At 48.2% G+C, this 21,259-nt stretch overlaps 1 protein-coding gene across 4 annotated transcripts; it reads right to left on the bottom strand.

The window, feature by feature from the left end:
• Window positions 1–4,075: 4,075 nt before the first annotated feature.
• On the bottom strand, window positions 4,076–20,701 carry Stmn4 (stathmin 4). 4 transcript variants are annotated; one of them, XM_090353635.1, is made up of 8 exons: window positions 20,510–20,701; window positions 10,244–10,335; window positions 9,256–9,351; window positions 8,607–8,687; window positions 7,991–8,199; window positions 7,186–7,377; window positions 6,498–6,551; window positions 4,076–4,656 (listed from the first exon to the last, which is right to left on the bottom strand). In XM_090353635.1, exons 2-7 carry the CDS (start codon window positions 10,254–10,256, stop codon window positions 6,531–6,533), a joined length of 612 nt encoding a protein of 203 aa, XP_090209761.1. In that variant the 5' UTR covers window positions 10,257–10,335; window positions 20,510–20,701; the 3' UTR covers window positions 4,076–4,656; window positions 6,498–6,530. The 4 variants fall into 4 exon arrangements, with proteins under 4 accessions (XP_090209761.1, XP_090209760.1, XP_090209763.1 ...); XM_090353634.1 differs by lacking the exon at window positions 6,498–6,551 and having other exon boundaries at window positions 20,510–20,689; XM_090353637.1 differs by lacking the exon at window positions 8,607–8,687 and having other exon boundaries at window positions 20,510–20,683.
• Window positions 20,702–21,259: the final 558 nt, after the last annotated feature.

Here is a 21,259-nt window from a genome sequence, read left to right on the forward strand (position 1 = left end):
TTCTCTGAAGAAGAAACAAGAATGGCCTATAGACACATGAAGAAATGCTCGACATCTCTGGCCATGAAAGAAATACAAATCAAAACCACTCTAAGATTCCACCTCAATCCGGTTAGAATGGCCAGGATCAAGAAAACTAATAACAACAGATGCAGGTGGGGATGTGGCCAAGAGGGATCACTACTACACAGTTGGTGGGAGTGCAAACTCTTTCAACCATTATGGAAAGCAAAGACTAAACATAGAGCTCCCCTATGACCCAGCAGTTCCACTACTTGGCATTTACCCAGTCATCCAGAAACAAGGACATACTAAATCCACTAGCACAATGATATTCATTGCAGCACTATTTACCATAGCAAAAATATGGAACCAATTCAGTTGATAAGTGGATCTCAGTTGATGATGTGGTATTTGTACACAATGGAATTCTATGCTGCTGTCAGAAAGAATGACATTGCCCCATTTGTAAGGAAATGGAAAGACTTAGAAAAAAAACATATTAAGTGAAGTAAGCCAGACTCAAAGGAACATAGGCTCAATGGTTTCCCTCATTTGTCATAATCAGTAGAAACCTTGGGCTCTCCTAGCAGAGATTTACAGTAGAATAAAACCTAGATACATAAGACCATATAGTATGATGCTAAATGAAAGGACCTCCAGGATATAGAAACAAAAGCCATATAATGAGTGATTGTTGTCCTTAATGTACTATGTTATCTCTCGTCCCTTGGTTATCTCATATTGTTACAGTATTTCACCTTGTTATCTGATATATTGTATGTATGCATGTGTATTTGATTATTTGAAGTTGGATAGGGAAGGGAGGTAAACAAGATGAGGGGTGGGGGTAGGGAGAGAGAAATGGGGGCCAAGACATAAGAAAGGGTATCAATGTATGTGAAGTAATGCACCTTCTATCTGGTGAATATAATGTAACCCTTCCATTAATTACAATAAAAATATATGGAAAAAAAGAAGTGGGCCTGGTTACGGTGCCCAAACAAATCCGATGTTCACGTCACCATGCCTGACGCCAAGTCCCTCCTCAGCCCCAGGCTTCACATCCCTCCTCGCACACCATCCTGAGGGGAGTGCCACTCTCTGCTCCCCCACTCCAGCCGAATAGTAATTCTCTCCACACAGTCTCCAAATTCTCTTAGTGCCTTCAGTTCTAACCCTTTCCATCCCTCACAGACCCTGCGCCAGGCCCACCGGGCTTCCTGTACCATCCCTGCCTTCTAGCACGGGCCCCTCCTCTCTGCCATCAGAATGGCCACCAGGGACATTGTGTCTGTCAATTCTTCCTCATATTCAGGCCCAGTGCCATTCTCCCAACCACATCCCTCCTGGGCAGAGCCAGAATCTCAGATCCCATGAGCTTTCAGCTCTGGGCCCTCCTCAAAGGAGCCTCTGTCACTTCCAACACGCAGGTGACATTCTCACCTCTCCTCTCCATGTGCTGCTGCTCTGCTGTTCTCTTCCTTCCATCATCCATCTGCCCGAACTTCTCTTGATCTTTCCTCAGCTCAGCCATTACTCTGGAAAGCTCCCTCTGCCTCCCCTCTTCCACCTCTCCAAAGACCACTCCCATACTTTCCATCTGCAGCTTGTCACAATCGTTCAAAGTTCATTTAGATTGCAAGTCATTTGGGACCAAGAATTTTCACTTGGTTTATATTTGCATCCTCACTCCCTAGCAAATATCTAATAGTAGGATCTCAATGAATAAATAAATAAGCCTTCTAGTATGTCTATGCCTGTAAAGTTTTCCATGGTTGAAAAACAGTGGATATATAATTTGATATGCTTCGTTTACCCTCAAAATTATGTAATAAACTGGGCTAAGAGGAGGTAAGTGGTTCAGTGATGGAGAGCATGCTCAAGACTCTGGGCTTCATCCTCCAGACCCACTGTAAGAAAACAGGACAATGTAACAAATAAAAGGTTTTCATGGTAAATTGCTGAATCAAACTCACTACTCTTCAAATGTGCTTATAAACATTTTTAGCTTTCTCCTACTTGGAAACAACTTGCTTCTTGCTACATATTTGTGTTGGTCACATTTTTTTACATTGTACATAACACATTGGTGAACATTTATGTCCACAAACATTTCTGTGTTCCAGAATATTGCTTTAGAATAGATTCTGACAAGCAGAAGAATTGTATTCTAATTCATTCTGTTCTAAGCTATTCTAACGTTCCTTTAGAATAGATTGTTACAAGGAGAGTAACTACTCAGTGAATATGAATCTTTAAGGGTCACATTATATTTGCCAATTCACTTGGCAAACTATAATTCATGATATAATTCACATTTGCCAAGTCACTTGGTAACATAGAATTCATACAAGAATAGCTTGTTTAGGAGAGGTATCGGCCAACTGAAAAGCACCTGCTTGGAAGGGAAAAAAAACGGAAAAATTTGTAAAGCATCAAAAGAAATGGAAGAATTTGAAAAGCATCAAGGAAGGAGTGGGGGAGAGAAGGAGAGATGCTGGGCTGGTGGGGGTTCACTGGGTTGTTCTCAAAATCTCACGAGTCATCTCTCACAGTCTAACAAACACTGCCCTGGAACTCACAGCTTTGCATGAAAGCGCCAAGAAGCAACACAGTGCAATGGCTAAAAATATAGCCTCTGGGAGCAAACTGCCAAATCCAACGCCCTCTTCTACTTAGGATCTGCATGAACTTGAGCAAATGGCTTTGTTCCTTCAGTGCCTCAAATTTGTTGTCACCATGATGGGAGAGTTGGATTAAGTTATTTGCTTAAGTAACTGAAGAGATATAAAGTTTCTGAGTCTAGCCGTTGGTGCAGGAATTAAGTAATGTAGTGTGTGTGTGTGTGTGTGTGTGTGTGTGTGTGTGTGTGTGTGTAAAAATGGAGAAAATTGTCAGTCATCAGTCAAGTGCAGCCCTTGTCAGCCGCCCTATCCATGAACTCCACCGTTGATTCTTCCAGGTACCTGTCCTGAGTTAAAGCTCACTTTTGGTACCACTGGTGAGGAAAAATAATAGAAGAAGCAAAGCAACATCAAAGAGTTTATTTGCAGAGCTGCACAAAGCCACACCCTGAACGGGGCAGGGTGTGAAGGCTGTGGAGGTGATCATTGCTGCCTTCCCTGGACATGGCACAGCTGGGTCCCAACAGGCCTCAGCCTTCCTGTGTCAGTCACAAATGTCCTTGCTTTGCAGTTGTGACCCACCACGAAGTTCACCCACCTGTGTACAAGAGCATCAAGGCACGGAAGAGATTGGATCCCAAGGTCTCTGCCCTCCTGAGTAGGGTCAGTGCCCTGATAGAAGAGCAGGTACCTCTGAGTGGCCAGTAAGTAGCCACGTCTAACACCCACTGTGCTCTTGTCGTGATCTGGTACTTCTCGGCCTCAGAAACTGGAAGCAATGAATTTCTCACTTATACATCACCAGAGTAGCCAGGGGCTGGGGGCTCAGGCCTGCGACCCTCGCCACTCAAGAAGTTGAGATCTGAGGGGAGCAGTTCAAAGCCAGCCCGGACAGGAAAGTCTGTGAGTCACTTATCGTTAATTAACCACCAGAAAACTGGAAGTGGAGCTATGGCGCAAAGTGGTAGAGTGCCAGCCTTGAACAAGATAAACAAAAACAACCCCCACAGGGACAGTGCCCAGCCCTGAGTTCAAACCCATGACCAAATAAATAATAACTAAATAAATATGACCAGAGTACGGTATTTTGTTAAAGCAGCCCTACTTGACTGGGGCGATTTCCTTCTTGCAGTGAATCCTGGGGATTTCATTCAGGTGCAGGACTTAGACAGGAAGGTTGGGTTTCTTCAGCAGTTCGGCTCAACAGTGGCACTCAAGCCAGTAAAGGGCAGCACACAAGAGGGGTTACAAAGAAGAGCAAAAAGTCAACCATGCAGTTACCACAATGGCTGGCATGGCTGAGCCCACCTCACCCAGAGCCTCAGGTACCTGGATTGCAAATTTAATGGCCACCTGCCGGCAGAGAGACAGGAGCCAACTTTCTGGAACATTCTACCAATTGCCCAAAGAACAAATCCAGGAAAGAAATGACAAGCAGAAGACATGGAGCAAATGTTTCATTGGTCATGATGATCAAAAGATGACAGTTAACACACAAACACGGAGACCTCACCCCACCTGCTGCGAGGCTGGCCTGGCTGGGGTCTTGCACCCCCTGAGCCTGGCCGGATGTGGCCCCCGGGCCAGGACCCTGTCCTTCACTCTGCACATGTGCTCTGGGTCTCTTCTTCCCTCTGCATAGAGCCTGGAGCGGGGGCATCCAGGCAGGGCCAGGCCTCTGGCTGAGATTGCGGTGAGTCATGTTGCAAAGTCCAAGATCTCCTCTCCACCTCCCTTTCCCAACTCTCTCCTGCCCCCTCTCCCACCCAGTCATTGTTCCCCAGAAACAGATAGGATGGCTTCACGGGTCAATTCTTTACACGTACAAACACCAAAAGCAGAGGAAACACCCCTTGGTCCCCCCACCCCCCAAACCCCAACGCTGGGCGAGTAGCCGGCGGGAAGGCTGCTCAGAACCGGAGCTGCCGAGCTGTCCGGCCCTGCTGGAAACTTCTTTGGCCTCTGGGCTTTACCTGGAGGCCTCTTCCTTCAGCTCCTTATTTTTCCGCACCTCCTCCGCGTGCTTGTCCTGAGAAGGAAGTGACAGACATGGGCAGGTCACTCAAGGCTGCCAAGGGACAAGAAGTGGGTGACCACGGCAGGAAGAGCAGAGCTGTGATGGTGTCCTGAGAGGGGCAGAAGGTGGCAGGTGAGACACAGTAGACAGGTGAGTGAGTCTGCCGGAGGGGCAGGGAGCACCCACAGACCTGTGAGTCCCAGTCTCCTGTAGGGAATCCCCTGGCAGTGACCCCAGGAACCCAGTCTCTTTCTCCCTCTTTTGGCCAGTCTGGCAGTGGGACTGGCCATGTGGTTTGAGTTCCCAGGAATGGCTTGTTTGGACAGAAAGGGCGGAGACAGAAGTTCTGCCCTCTTGCCACACCCTATTCTCATGTCCCCTTTCCCATCACCCCCATTGTGTGGCCTTGATGCTGCTTTCATTTCTGGTCCATCTCCTTAGCGAGGGCTGCCCTACCACCTGGTTTGAGGGACAGGGGCTCTCACAGTGCTAAATGACAGAACAAACTTTAGAAAAGTTGCCCAACTTCCAAAAAGCAGACTTTTCCTGCCTCCCAAAGAGAATCTTCATGTCCTTCAGTGGATTGAACAACTTCTCTAGCCCTGGTTCTCTGACCTTCTGAGAGAGACTTGGAGGGCCCATCTGTCAAGTGGGGGCTGGGCTGTGTCCCACCGGCCTTCAGCCATGGCCCCCTCCCTGGTCCACATCAGAAGGCCACATCTGTTCTTGGTACTTTCCAGTTCCTACGACCATGCCTGGCACCTGGCACTTTCTCACCCAATGATCCCGTCAAAGTCTGCAGTTAACCCATTTGCTTCTCAATGTAGAACAGAACCAACTAGGCAGGCCAGGCTCCTAAAATTCCCTTCCTCCAGAGGCTCCAGATCTTTCTATGGGGCTGGAAGTCAGGCGGAATATGCCTCGAGCAGCGGCTGCCTGATTCAGCTGTATGTCACATGACCTGGGAAGCCCAGGAATCTGCGTTTTAAACTTTATACTAGGTACAAGTAGTCACTTGGCCACATGAAGACTGGCACTGATAAGGTGCCTTGGTCTTAGGGCGTAGGAATGGCTCACCCCCAGGCCTTCCTCCTGGAGGAATCACGGTGCCAGGGACAAGTGTCCTTGCCGATGCCTGAAATGACAGCCTGCTTCTCAGTCTCCTGCGCCTCCAGAGATGTTCCTCCAGTGTCAGCCTTCTCAACTCTCCACCTGCACTTTACCTGTGTGTTCAGGTGAGCCCTAGGGCTCGGCCTTGCCTTTCTCTTGACCTCCAAAGATCCCCATGCTGACCGAAGGCTATGAGGACAATGGTATCTCTTTTCCTGAGAGAGGGTAGGGATGGAAGCAACTGGGCTAGACCAAAGAGGTGAGTGCTAGTCCCAGTCCTCTTCTAGGTCACCATGTGACACTAGGCAAGTCATCCGGCTTCAGGCCTGGCTTCCTCGCCTGCAGTGAGGGCACCACCTTGCTTACCTCACAGACGGGTGAGGACAGCGGCGTGAGAGCTAAACAGACTTGGTGAGATCTTGCAGCTGGCATACCTTGCCTAGCCTCCATCATTTGCTTTGGGTTTGACCTCTGAGCCCAGGCCTCCTTCCAGTGCCACTTCACATTTGTTTTTCTTCAAGAGTTTGCCTTAAGTCATTCTTCCTTCATTGAGGAAGCTGGAAGCCAGACCCAGATTGAGTCCCCCCAACCCAAGCACCACTTTGGGAGGCCTGGCTGCCTCTGGGCACGCTGGCCAGCTCAGGGTGGACACCACAGGCACAGTGCACATCCCTGGTGAGGTAAGCAGATCTCTCTAGTGGAGATTCGAAGTGGATGGGCAGGAGGGGAACCACGCTGCTCACCATGGGACGAGGCCACCGATCGGGTCCCGGGAATCACCGCGCAGCAGGCGGTTCCTGGAAATAGAACACAGAGCTGGAGCTTCCCAGGAGCTACAGGAGAGACTGGGGAGGCCTGGAGACTTAGGAAACGAGGCCAGCGTGTCCTCCACAGAAGGGGCTATTATGCCGCTAACCTGGGGGCAAGGGAGGACAACCCTATTGACATGGCACCATGGGACTTGTTGACAAGAGCCAGCCTAAAGGAAAGACCTGCCACGTAATCAGTCCGCGTCAAGTGTCATGTTCCCTGCTCAATAACCAGCTCGGCTTCTCATGCTCTTAGCTGAGCGCCAAGGGTTTAAGTCAGAATCCTTCATTAGATCCAGTCAGTCCATTCTAGGATGAAGCCAGGAATGTGTCTACGCCCTGTGTGTCTGTCTCTACTGCCTTCATTACACAGGCCTTTTCTAGAAGAAAGCGATGAGGAATTGCAGCGGTGTATCTAGCCTAAAAGTTTCCCCAAGGAAATCCAGGCTTGGCTTGCTTTCTTGTCTATGACTCCCCAAACTGTCCCCTTAGAACTCTAAGCCTTCTTCTTGCCTGAAGGAAAGAATCCCAGTCCTGGCACGTGGCTGATTCCTCCTGAAGTGAAATGGAGGTTCGGAGAAGGAAGAAGGGGTCCCTTGCTTGCTGGTTCAGGACCACTCACCTTCTCTTGCAGCCGCTCCAGCATGGCGGCCAGGTGGGCCTCCCGATTCTCCTTATTGGACTCCATCTTCTGGGCCAGTTTTTCTTTAGCCATCTTGATGAAGTTGTTGTTTTCTTCAATGGCTTTTTGGATCACTTCTCGCTCGTGTTCTCGTTTCTCTGCTAGGTGCTTCAGGAGCTCAGCTTCCTGGTACTGGGTAGCACAAAAATGCAAAAAGGCCCTTTATTCAGAGTGAGCCCAGGTTGTTCTCCGCAGCCACCATGGCTTAGGAGCTCCTCACCCAGGACACAAGCAACCTGCAAGGGCGCTTCCTGCAGGGGTGCTTTCTAGATCCTCCTATTCAAGCTTGCCATATCCCTAGGGGCCCTTTTCTCAGTATCTTCAAAACTGTTTTCCTCATTTTCGTTCATTCATTCATTCACTCACAAATACTAACTGATCCTATACGAGGCACTATTCTAGCAACCTGAAAAAGTTAACACACAAAGTCCAGTAAAGATGAGTCTTTTTCTATAAATAACAAATGCAGCCTGGCGGGTGGTCCCGGCTCACCCTTTCCCGGGGAAGGAAATGTTTCCTTAAGTCCTGTCATTTTCACAATCTTACATTAGTCACCACACCTCTCCAGCCACCTCTAGAAGCACATGACACCTTGTCTCCTGCCACACAGTTAACTCCTAGAGGCCAGGGCCTAGTACTGATCTGCAGTGGTAAGCCATTCTCTGCCCAGCACATTAGCGGGGAGGGGAAATGGATGGTGACCTTTCACACTGAGGCAGGGGAAGAATGAAAGGCCACCACTGACCTTCCTTCGCTCCTCAGCTGCCTCTAGTTTCTTCTGGATTTCTTCCAGGGAGGGGTCTCGTCGCCGGGGTAGGGAGGCATTGAATTCAGGCACCCCATCGAAGGAAGGTGGCTTCAGGATGACTTCGAAGGACTGGCCTGAGGTACACTTGTTCAATTCGATGACTTCCATGTCAGAAATGACACACCAGTTCAGGTCCACCGTGTCTGCTGCAGAGGACGGAGAAGGGGCTGCTCACCTGCCAGGAATCCTGGGGTGCCATGAAGCATGCACAGATGCACACAGACACAGGACAGTGGGGTCCCTACGGTACAACAATGGCCAGGAGACTGGCTCTGTCCTTAATACTGGTCTCTAAGGTCAATGGGCTCTGATTGGGCTCAAGGAATTCCCACAGAGATTTGAGGTTCCCGGGACAGCACCCTCCCCCAGAGTTCTTCAGCTGTTTTTGCCCTGCCTCTGCCATTAGCCTCCTCCAAGATTCAAGCTCTTGTCCCGTGCTCCTCACTGCTGACAGACAGTGGGGGCTCTACCCATCCACCACCCTTAGCCCCTCCTCATCCCTCTGCCCCTCTGGTGGTTTGGTCTTCAGACCTTGCCCCTGACTCCCTCCTACCCTGTTCTCTTCTTTCTCTCCAGTCAGCACTGTCTTTCCGCTGGCTTTGACCTTTCCTCCTACACTGTCTCCCACACCAGCCTAAACAGAGAAAACAATCTCAGGTCATCCACACACTTCTTCTCTCATTGTCAGACCAAACCCAGCTCTTCTTTGGAACCAAGTAATTGGGGGTGGGGGGCACGGGGTGATCTGCTCCCAAATCCTTCTCATGAGGAAGTGGCCATTGTCTGGGCACCATCCCATACCTGTGTTATGGCTCTTATGGCCCAGGTAGGAAGTCCTCTCCCACCTCCAGATCCTCAGAGCATTTCTGCCTTCCCCTAGGAGACCAGAAAACCTCCTCTCTTTTTGCTTGTGCTTCCTGATGGCAGAGTTGTGTTCTGTTTCTCCTTGTGTCTTACAGCACGGGATTTGTTCAAGGAATGAACAAAGCCCATACAAACAAGGGCAAGTGCTCTGGAGAGGGCCTCATTCAAACCCCAGCTGCTGCCCAGGGCCCAAACCACATTCTGTAGCTCTGATGTCCTCAGGCTTGGGGAAAGCATGCCATGGCTAGTGGTTTCATGAAATGGAGGTCAGCTACACTCACATACACAGGACATGAGAGCCTCCAGCCTCTTCCCCTCCCCATGAAGCCCACACTGACCTTCATATTTATAGGATGACTTGTTCAGAGGGTCCGCCAGGAAGCACGAGCAGAACAAGGACACCAGTGGAAGCTCCTTCATCTTCTCTTTGTAGGCTGCAAAACAGGGGCAGGGAAAGACAGCAGTCAGTTGGGGACCTCTGGTTCCACAGAGGCACCAACCTGCCCAGAGCCACCTGTGCCGTGTTCCTGCCAATCCATCAAGTGGAAGGCTGAGTCTTGCAGAGTGACCACCAGCCCTCATCTCCCCGCCGCCCCCCAGAACATTTCTTTCCTGCTAGTACCGAATGCAAAGGGGCCTTGGGTAAACACCCCAGGCTCTACTGCCCCAGACTGGTCTCCTGGAACTTGCTGCCTGGCCATTCCCCATGCAGAATGTCCAACGCTCCGGCTCTAGGATGCATCCTGCTAAATGAGGCTGTTGGGGGTGACAGAGCTGACTAACAGGAGAAGAGCCAACCTCACTACCACCCTCTGCTCTCACCCTCCTTGGGAACAAGCAAGGCTGACCTTCCCAGCACAGCGTCAAAGCCAGGTGGCTAGTGTCCATAGCAGAAGGAGCATATCCCCTAAACCAGTGACCGTCTCTGTGTCTTCAGATCACGGGTCAAAGTTGGCCTATCAGACTGGCTCTTGCCAGTCCCCCAGTTACTCCTCATTTGACAATCACACACACAGACAGATAGATGAGTAGATAGATGATAGATAAATACAAGATAGATGAGGGATAGGTAGATACATAGGTGGATGATGGATAGAAGATAGATGATAGACAGAAAGACAGACAGACAGACAGACAGACAGACAGACAGACAGACAGATGAGCAAAAGGAATAAAAGGTCAGCTATGATCCTACCCACCACCTGGCGATGACCTGTCTCTACCCCTGGTCCTATTTCCTGTGTGTCCTTTCTCTCTGCAGATCTGAATGTGCACCCTGCATGGACAAATGGGTGACAGTGCTGGCCATGTGACAGCCACACCTACCTGCGAGGGTCATGTTTGCTGAGATCTGGTGTCTGAATCTGACTGACGGTCACAGGAGATGCCTATCACCAGCTCACAATGCTGTGACAAGCCTAAAAGAAAGAGAATTATGTTATCACCGATAGGTTCTTATCTTCAGGAGAGTTTTTAATGCGATTGCAGAGGAAATCTTGGGGTGCTGCACCTGCTCTGGCTTGCAGACTCTCTCACCTGCAGCTCCCATTTCCTCTGGGCACCCACCACCTTCCACATAAACCCAGCCAAGCTCAGCACTAGCGATCATTTCATCATGGGCTTTCCTGCCTCAATGCCCCAGGAATGCCCCGTGGCCTGGCTCAAGACTAGCACGAGGGTGAGAGGCAAGTCCTTGTCAGGACTCTCTTGGAGGCATTTGCAGTTAACTATGGCCTGAACGCCCCCCCCCCCTCACCCAACTCCCTAGCCACCTGACACACAGCAGACAGTCCCTTCAGCAAGTTTGGCATGGAATGAGAGGAAATTGAACAAGGGAAAAACCACTCCTGCAGGCCAGGTTTACGCTGGCAGGAGGCTGCTGGGGCGCTGGGTTCCAGGCTGGTGTAGGGGCAGAATCCATTGCAGATCCATCTTAGCTGCCACTGGTCACTTCCCATGGCTGAGCTTTGCTTCCCCACTCTTCATTAGGCCCAAGATCAGGACACAGAAAATGCTTCATGGTCAAGGGTGTCTTTCTCTCTGCCCTGTGGCATCGGGATGGGTTCACCATCCTGCTGGAAGGATGGTTGTCTGCATTTGCAGATAAGGAGACTGAGACTTCCAGGGTCTTTGTGACCCGAGAGTAGCAGAGCACAGACAGGAACCACAATCTAGTGGCCCCTAAATGACCCCATTCTCCTTGTTTTCCTGGCTGTGCCTTGAGCCCCTACCCGGATCCTCCCAGGTCAGTACAATGGGCCTTGTCTCTGTGGTGTCAGGCTGGACCTGATGGTACCAGCAAGTCCCTGCCTAAGGAGACAGGCAGGGGCCTGGATGCCAAGTCCCCTTCACGGGACTCCGCTTGGGCCAGGATTAGCAATGAGGCTTGTAAGGTGAGCTGGTAGAGTGAGGAAGTCTTTGGCAGGACAGGAGAGGCTCTGGGTGGGGATCAGAACCGCAGTGGAACCCCAGCTAGGTGATAGAGGAAGTTTAGGGATGTGAAGCCTGTTGGAGCACAAGAAAAAGAAGACCTGGGAAGGAAGCAGGAGACATTGCCAGTGTGGTAGGTCATGCGTGATCAAGAAATTCCTAACCACTGACGCCTCTCAGTGCCATAGAGCTGAAACCTGCATGATTACAGGCTCATGAACAGAACCTTGCTGTGTGACAGACTCTCTCACTTTGATTTTTGTAATTGCTTTGTAAGCTAGGAATGCTGCCTCCGTGTTCCATCCAGTGAGGCTCTCAGTGGCATTTCTGGGATCTTTCAGTACAGCAGGTTGAATAAGATGCACTCCCATTCTAACCTTTACAACTCATGAATGTGAACATGGCTTAATTTGGGAAAAAGCATCTTCACAAGTTTAATTAAAGACCTCCAGTTGCGCTCATCCTTGATTATCCAAAAGAGACTCAAATCAAATGGCAAGGCCTTGTTGGTGGCCCATGCAGGGAAGAGGAGAAAGATGTGAAGATGTAGTCAGAGAATGGAGTGTGGTAACCGGAGGCAAAGAATGCCCAAGAACACTGGAAATGTGAAGAGGCGGGGAAGCATCCTCCCTTGAGTGTTTGAACAAATATTGCCCACTGACACCTGCTTTGTGACAAGGTATTTGGCAGAAAATCAAGGTGCTCCATAAGTGATAAAAACCAGGGTCCAAACTCATAGTGTCCCCATTATATCCTATAGCTCCATGATCTGAGTTGCTCCTCACAGTAGTTCATAGAATGAGTTCATATGCATGGGGGGGTCCTAAAACGTCTTATGCTACCAGTCAGGCATTTCCATTGCACTCACTGCCAATATAAAAATCTGGGGAAAGACACAGGAGATACAAGGTAGAGAGCAGCAAAGCATTCTGGGGCCTTTGGGTAGAGCCATTGTAGGTAGAGCCATGTCTGAGAGCCTGACTCCTATTCACCTATAGCCCCAGCATTCAGTGGGGCCAGGCACACAGCCTGTGGTGTGCTGTGACTCTAGGTCACCTTGTAGGGGCTGGTAAGAAGCAGCCATGATCATATTGTCATGCCTCAGCAACACACACCCTGCAACAGAGTGGAGACCATTGCACCTGCCCCTGGGCCAGCATCTAAGAGTCTATGTATGGAAAGGCACGGAACCACATCTTCTCTTTGATGGATTGAACCGCTAGGACAATTGATAACTCCACCAAGCCTAGAGCACACAGAGAAAAGTAAGTTTGGATGGCTGGCAGGCATGGCTCATGGGAAAGATGTAGAGTCCAGGCTGTTCATGGAAGATAGATGCTGAGAAGGGAAAAGATGACTAAAGAAAAACTGAGCTCTTATTTCTCTAGAACATCACAGTGTCCAAAGAAAGCAGGCAGGCATGAGCAAGCCATTGGCTCTCCATGCGAAGTCTCTCTCCTGGGAAACGGGTGGGACTTTGGGATGACCACTGGATGGGAAGTGACAGGCACCGGATGGGCCAAGAGCCCTGGAGTATCCTTGGCTCTCTGCTTGTAGTGAATAGCTATCTTGTCCTCTCTTCGCTAGGGACCACAGACCTTGAGATAATGGAGTGGCAGTTAGCAGAGAAAGGATCAGAGCCTCTGCCGCAGGTTCCAAGGACAGAGGTTTTGTTCTTATACTGGTCTCTTCTCCCTGCCCCTAGAAACATCAGCCTAGATAGGCAAGAGGAACAGCCTATGTAGGGGATCCCCAAAGAAGCTTCCAGGGAAAAGATGAGTACTCTGCAAGGAACCCTTTACAGGGCATTCCACCAGAGCCATGCCCCCAAGGCTTTCTACAGTGACAGGGCAGAGAGAGGCCACATCAGCTCTTCGATGCAACGTAGCCACTTAGCATGTGCTTGCCTGACCCCCTGAATGCCTCTGGTGACCCACCAAGTAGAGTGAACGTGACTTTATTCATCGCTGTGAGAAATGCCCAAGTTATCTCTTTCAAGATATGTCAGGTTCTGAGTGGACTATTTCTGAGAGATGAGCAGTTAATGCGTGTGCAGTGGTTTGAATAGAGCTGTCCCTGGCAAGCGTTCTAGCAGACAAATATAGGAACTCTGGCACAGAATCAGGACGGGTACCTCATGGGCGTGGGAGTGGTGAATTCTGAGCCAGGTTCTCTAACCACAGCTCTATAGCAAGGCAGCTCTTCAGGCTTTATACTATCATCAGCCTTCTTAAGAGTCCAGGTCAAGGGTTTACCTAAAATTAGCTACCTAAGTGACTGACCTCAATGTCACATTTCTCCACTTTGGCGGGAGCCATGTCATCTCAGAACAGAAGCCCTACTTCTTCTGTGCTGATCAGAGGCTCTCATAAGCAGCATATATCTTATTTGAGTTTCAAACCAAAAGGAGATGAATTATTTTTTCTTGTGTGTGGATCATTTTTTTGTCAGTTGTGAGGCTTGAACTCAGAGCCTAGGTGCTTTCCCTGAGCTCTGTTGCTCAAGGTTAGCCAGGCAGGTGTTATACCACTTGAACCATATCTCCAGCCCTTTTTGCTTTAGTTGTTTCTCAGAATCACATGTTTTTCTCCAGGGCCAGTCTTGGACTATGATCCTTCTACAAAAGTCTCCTGAGTAGTAGGTATCCCAAGTGTGTGTCACTACATTTATTTATTGAGACAGAGGTCTCACTAACTTTGTGTGCTGGTCTTGGACTTGAGTCTCCTGATCTCCTTCTACCATGTTGAGATCACAGGCATGGGCCATCATAACCAGACCACACAATATTTACTGAGTATTGGGTGCTATACCAAGCTCTCTATTAGCTTCTAATCTTGTGTGGGGGTGGCTAGAAGGGAATCAAGTGCTGTGGGGCCTCTGGGAGTTCAGCAAAATCTTTACTAGGATCCACAGTGGGTCCTGTCTTTCAAGGAGAAGTGTGGGGTGGGGCTGAAAGCAAAAATCAAATAAAATGAAAGCTAATATGATATACAAAGGGGAACTTGGCAGAAAGAACACTATGTGATGAACCCAGTTGAGCACTGAGTTGAGTTGCCTGTTAGGTTTGAACCCAAGGGCTTCAAGAGGAAGATGTTGTGGGATCAAGGTCCCAGCAACTTTCAGAGTGCTTTGCAAGGCTTAGGAATGCAGCTTCAACCCTGCTTCTAGAAACAAGAGCCCTGGAGACCTAGATGTAGGAGACCACAAAGCTCAGATGGCTACACTGAGAGGAAAGATAGAGAGGGAAGGTCATGGCTGGGAAATTGACCACAAATTACCACAGGGGTGGGACTTCCTGAGCTATTTTTATTCCCAATTCAATGCATGCAGATGTATCACCATGTCAGAAGTGATGTTTAGGGGGAGACTTCCATTTAGTCTCAGCTCTAGATGTGGTTTCTCTCGTAGTCAAGAGCACACAAGCATAAACATATGGTACAAATTCTCAGGACCTCACCCCTCACAATGGACTATGCTGTAGCAATCCAGTTCACAAGGCAATTCCCTATGTGTGGGTATGCATGCATATGCATCTTAAACATAAGACTTCAGTATAGGGGCTGGGATGTAGCTCAGTGGCAAAGTGCTTGCCTAGCAAGTACAACCTATGGGGTTTGATCCCTAGTACCCAAAAAAACCCAAGCAAACAAACAAAAAAAGACTTCAGGGGCCAGGAGTTAGGCCTAGTGGTAGAGAGCTTGCCTAACAGCACAAAGACCCAGGTTCAATTTCTCAGTACCACATATATAGAAAAAGCCAGAAGTGGTGCTGTGGCTCAGGTGGTAGGGCTCTAGCCTTGTGAAAACCCAAGGACAGTGCTCAGGCCCGAGTTCAAGACCCAAGACTGACCCCCAAAAAAACCCAACAGACTTTAGTCCAAACATATTAACGTCGTATCAGGAAATACCTGTGTGACAGAGAAAAGAAATCTAGCTATCTAGTGACTTCGTGCTCTCAGCATTTCCTTCTAGTATATTTTCCCTTATGCCACTTATACAATTGTAATTACTTCAACCACTTTAAATCCTATGAAGTAGATATTTATTTTTGCCAGTCCTGGGCCTTGAACTCAGGGTCTAGGCACTGACCTTGGGATTTCTCAAGGCTAGCACTCTACCACGTGAGCCACATTACCACTTCCAGCTTTTTTCTATGTATGTGGTACTGAGGAATTGAACCTGGGTCTTTGTGCATGCTAGACAAGCTCTCTACCACTAGGCCAAACTCCCAGTCCCCAAAGTAGATAATTTTTAATATCCATTTAACAGATGATCATTTTAGGTAACATAATTTGCCTAAAGTCATGCAAGTAGAAATAGATAAAGTCACAATTTGAGTGAATGTCCTTTTATATCAAAGCCCATGCTCCTGATGAAGCTCTGTGCTGTTTCCTCTTACCCAAGGCCACCCCTGCGCATAAGTAGGACAGGTGATACCAGTGACTGATGGGTAGCAACACTTGCCTTTCTATCCCTGAGAGTTTAACATTCTCACCAGTAAGCACTCTTTCAGGTCAAACATTGCCTCAGAACGTTCCTGTTAAAATACACATCTCTGCCCTGTCAAATATAAGAAATGGGGTCATTACTATTTCATGAAATAGGAAGCATGCTGATGTATCACCATGTCAGAAGTGATGTTTAGGGGGAGACTTCCATTTAGTTTTGAAACTAGGACCGTTGGGTGGGTGTCCCAGCTCTAGATGTGGTCTCTTTCGCAGTGTCTCTGTCTTTCCTAGATATAGGAGGAGCCATAGCTGTCTAACCATGTCCATTCTACCTCTTTTCACAGGGGGAAACAGAGAGTTTGAGAAGTTTGGTGCCTTGCCTAGGGTATCAGAGGAGCGGGATTATACTCCTGGCCCGCATTTAATTGTGCTGAGGAAGTCAATGCAGTATAGCTCCAGTTTTCCTTGACCTTTCCTTCTTCTCTAATGGGTTTTGAAGTTCTAGCTATTGTCTTTCATTTTAATGCTTTTAAAGTGAAAATCATTCATGGCTATATTAGCTACCACATTCACCACATTTAAAACAGTAAAAATTGTTCTTCTGTGTGGTAAGAGATTTGGCAACATTTGACTCCCTCTCTACAAACTTGGCTGTGTTTTAATGATTGAGATTTTCAGTTCTGGATCACCATTATTGATTTTCCTCACTCTTTCATCCACCAAATAGCTACAGAGAACCTATCACTGCATAAACTCTATGTCCAGGTAGTAAGAGCTCCTTGATAAGCTTGAAACACACACCCTGCACCTCAAGCTATTTCATGTTTACATTCAGCTTTGTAAGTATGTCAATTTTACTTAGAAAACAATACACTCTATTGTTTTCTTTGTGAGCAGGGTGATAACATGTCCTTCATGTGTGTGTGTGTGTGTGTGTGTGTGTGTGTGTGTGTGTCGAACTTTCATGGAGCACTAGTTACTGTCCCTCCCATTACAAAACTAGCTAGATAACTAAATAAATAAATATGCAAACAAGCAAATTTCAAAGCCACCTCATGAGTGCAGCCTAGTCTATGTATTATCTGTAATCTATTAAGGGCAGGGTTGAACATTTGCATGTGTGGAGAACTGGGTGGGAGGGGCAGATGTGTGTGGGGTGAAGAGGGGGATGCCGGGAGCTGCATGTCTTCCTGCTATTCTATGGGGTCTAAAAGTTTTTTTTAAAAAAAAACCCTTAACTTATTTTTTTATAAAGTAGCAAGTGATTGTTTCAAGTCTTTGCCCTCACCAACGAAAAACCAAAAACAGGCATTTCCAGATTGCCCGTTTCTAAATATAGCAGGTGTTAATTTAATAAGCAATCCAAATAATACATAATGATTAGTTATTTCTCAGACTAAAAAAAACCCTCAAATTTAATTCTCTAAGAGGCATCATAAAAATTACATCTTTCATTTGCCCCTTCCCCTCGAATTTCCATGGCCTTCCTGAAAAGAAGATCTTTTCTTCATGCTACAATCCCTCCAGGAATTCTGTCTTTCATACAGGCACAGCCTCCTCTCCTGATCTCTCTGTTTGCCTTGTTTTCTTTGTCCAATTCTTCTTTTCTGTTCAACCATATTGGTCCATTTTTGTCACTCTGGTTTGTCTAGTTGTGAGTATTGGAGATGAGATGTAGGGCTGTGTACATACGAAACAAGGGCTCTCCTACTCTGCTTACATCCCCAGACCTGTTGCTCTGTTTTAAAAATTATCTGTCAACCCACTTTCCTCCTCCAGGAAAAATGTGGCTTAAATGGGCTAATCAAATGAAGAAAAGCTTAGATTGTTGTTGTTTTTAGTCAAGGTGAAATCTAGATATTAATCTACTCATCCAAACAAAAGTATGGGGCACTCCCACAAACCCTCCACCAATGGCAGAGACCCAGTACCCACCCCACCCCACAGGAGATGCACTCTTGATTACTGTTCCATGGCTGCAAGACAGACAGCACCGATCCCCACACATGCTATATTTACCTCTAAACATGCATGCCTTGGCTAACAGGTAATTTGTAAATTAGGCAAGCAATAATTAATAATAAGATAGAGTAATGGTAGCAATATTCTGGTGGAAGTTACTTAAAACTCATGAATTACTTATTTCTACAACTTCCTACTTAATACTTTTGGACAAAGCTGATCTCATGTAAATGACAGACAAAAGCAAAACTGCAGATAAGCAGGCGACTGCTGTATATCTATTCAACCCTCTGCCAGGGATGTACACTATTGGGTTGAACTCTACTTTTGACAAGTTCTTTCAAACACAATCTCCCTAGATAAAAAGTGACAACTTAAAACAAAATTTAGATTGTACTATAACTTTTAGGTACTGATTTTATAGCTGGATTTAGGACACAGTCTACCACATACTTCACTAATCACCGAATGACAAGTACTTCACGATACCACCATAGTTGGTATAGTCAGCAAGTAGAATAGGGATTTGGGGAAAGAGAAGACAGAGGAGTTCCTTTTAATGGATACAAAGTTTCAACTTTGCAAGACAAAAAGATTTCTAGCCACACACTGGGTAGCTCATGCCAATAATCCTAGCAACTCAGGAGACAGAGTTATTAAGGATTGAGGTCCATCTATAAGATTATATCTCCAAACAAATAAACAGCAAAAACCTGGACTGGAGGCATGGTTCAAGTGGTAAAGTACCAGGAGAGCAATCAAGCTGAGCAAGCAAAAATCCCTAAGTTCAGATCCCAGTACTACCACAACCTCAAAAAAGAAAGATTTGTGACCATTGCAAGTACAAGTACATGTACTTTAAAATAATGAAGATGGGAGCTGGGTGGGGCTCAAGTGTAAAGGGTCTGCCTGGTGAGTATGAGCCACAAGTTCAAACCCCAATACCAGTACTGCCAAAACCAAAATACATAAATAACTAGGACTGTAAATTTTATGTTAAAGGCATTTTACTACAGTTAGCTATTAAAAGTCTTTTTTAAAAAGTTCACAGTCTAGTAAGAATTTTCCAGACACTCGAAGTCACAGAGCTAGAAAAGGTAATTAGACGTCAGTTGTTTAGCCCAAAGATATTCAAATCTACCAGCAAAATGATCCAGTAGATATATTTTACATTGTGGGCGCACACATACGTGTGGTTCCTGACAGGTGAACCTATACACATATGAACACATAAATATACACTGCTGACAGTGTGAGACTAAAGATACAGGAGGTCATTTTCTCCTCTAGGATGTGCTCTGATTTTTTTCCTACTCTATCCTCCCTCATTTTATTTCAAAAGAAAAAAAAGAACATGTTTCAATGCACAAAATCAATTTCACAATTGAGTCTCACACTGCAGTGTGAAGAACACTAGATCAATTTCCAAGGCAAGGCAAAAATCTCTCCTGGCTCCTAACTTGTGCTTGGATGCTCTCCTCTCAGAGATGAGACACTCAAGACACCATCCTGGCTTACTTACTCCAAAGCGGCGGGGTGGGGCTGGACAGTCCCAGAGGTCTGGGACTAGCTGGCCAGAGCCCCACAGCCTGGGAGTGTGCAGAAAGCAGAGCTCCTGGCAGCGAGGCGGTGGCTTGCTGGTGATGAGGGAGAGGGCAGGGGGTGGGAGTGGCTGCCTTCTGGAGAGCCTGGCTCAGACCAGCCCCCTCTGCCTTCTCTCCACTCTTGCACTGTGATTATTTCCACGCCTGATGGATGATCTCATTCCCCTGGCACCCGCCTGAGGGAAAGCTCCCCCCGCAGGGGGCTCAGCCTCCGGGAAGACATTCCCTCACTTGCCCTCTTGCCACCCCACCCTACCCCGGTGACCCCACAGAACTCTAGCTGCCCCCAGCCAGCCCGCCTGGTGCTGTGTTTGGAGAAGGCTGGGCGTGGGAGTGTCCTTGCCTGGCTCTTCAGGCAGGGTGGGCAAGCCTGCCCTGCCAGGTGCTGATGAGAAGCCATCCACACCTGTCTCTGAATTCCTGAGAGACATAAAACAAAGACAGCCCTGCCACGTGGAGCCCCGCCTGCTGCTGGACACCAGAGCCCGAAGTCCCCAGATGAAAAGGACAATGCTTCATTCCTGCTGAGGGTGAAGGGCTGGGCGAGGAGGGGGCTGGTGGTGACCCTGCCAGGACCAAGGTGTGGCACTGTTCCTCCTGCAGCTGGGGAGGCACTGCCAGCTGCCCCGCCAGGTTGACCTCAGGGTGGGGCGGGGCCAGGAAGAGATGATGAGCTCATGATATTCTAGAGACCCAGAGGAAAAAGTAAGATGGCACAGGAGGGAGACAAGATGAGAAAAGATGGAACAGGCAAGCCACGCGGGGTGTGGAACACAGGGCAGCTTCCAGGTTAAGAGATTTCAGCTGAGAGCTGGCTCCAGGGGAAGCCAGGCTCCGAGCAAACCGTTCCCCCTCCGTAACAATATATTTTTATTCAGAAACAAGTCACCATGGGTTTCCAGTACTCCACCCATCCTCTCTCCTGAGCTCTGGCTGAAAGTGGTACCCAGAGACCACCCAGCTGGTCACCAAGCCCTGTCCTTTCGCCACCCTTCCCCACCCCCAGGATTTGACAAAGTTTATTGACTAACCCCAAAGGCCACACAATAGACACCAGACCCCTCACAACCCCCGTAGGGAGCGTTGTTTTGGTTTTTTCTTTTGTTTGGAAAGCCTGTGGTCCATCATTTGCATCTCGTTTGTACTTACCTGCAGTCCAGTTCCAAGCGATCCGCTCTCTTCTCACGCCCTCAATTAGTGGTACCCTGGGCTTCTCTCAACATCAGCACCACTGTTCAGCTCTCACCATGACATCACCTCCGAGCTCCCTGATTGGCCAACGGTGGGTTGCTTGGCAATTGGACAGTCTCCTCTGGTGGAGCGGGGATTGCCTGAGTGAGTAACTCTTAGCAGGCCAGGGAATGGAAGATGATGTCAGACAAAGAGCCTGCTTTCTCTGCTGCCTGTGGCAATGGGGAAGGCAGAGGGTGAGGGAGGCCAGGATGAAATGAAGAGTATGATGATGGTGGGAGGGCAGGCACAGCTTGTGAGGAGGGGGGGGGGATGAATGACTCGGAGAATCTTTAGCTTCTTCAGATCTGAGGGTGGGAGAATATGGAATCTATGGAGCAAGAAGAGAGAACAGATGAACCCTAAAAATAGCTTCCCAGAGGGCTTGGTGCCTGTTTCCATCTCCGTCAGAAGGGCTGGTGGGTGACTCAGAAAGACAGGTTGGGGCTACAGGAACCCCAGACCCTGGAACTGGCAGGGACAATACACAGGGGTCTGGGGGGGCTTCCCTCTGGCTGCCCACACAAAGGTGTTTGCCATGGCGTCTGCCCAATACTCATCCTCCATCTCATTCATCAAGCCTGGGTCAACCAGAGGAAGCCACAGGTTGGAAGCAAAATAGTACCCTGGCATTTCTAAGGTGGTAGAATCCTGTGGGAAAGTGGGGAG

The sequence above is a fragment of the Megascapheus bottae genome, chromosome 20 (assembly GCF_031878675.1).
Source record: "Megascapheus bottae isolate mThoBot1 chromosome 20, mThoBot2.hap1, whole genome shotgun sequence".
Lineage (NCBI taxonomy): Eukaryota > Metazoa > Chordata > Mammalia > Rodentia > Geomyidae > Megascapheus > Megascapheus bottae.

Excerpts from the sequence above, each read along its gene's own strand:
- Stmn4 (XM_090353634.1), bottom strand. Across the intron at positions 8,688-9,255 it reads GTCATCCTATAAATATGAAG|GCTGGTGTGGGAGACAGTGT; the intron begins GTCAGTGTGGGC and ends TTCTCTGTTTAG. Across the intron at positions 8,200-8,606 it reads GAGAGAAAGAAGAGAACAGG|CAGACACGGTGGACCTGAAC; the intron begins GTAGGAGGGAGT and ends CGTCCTCTGCAG.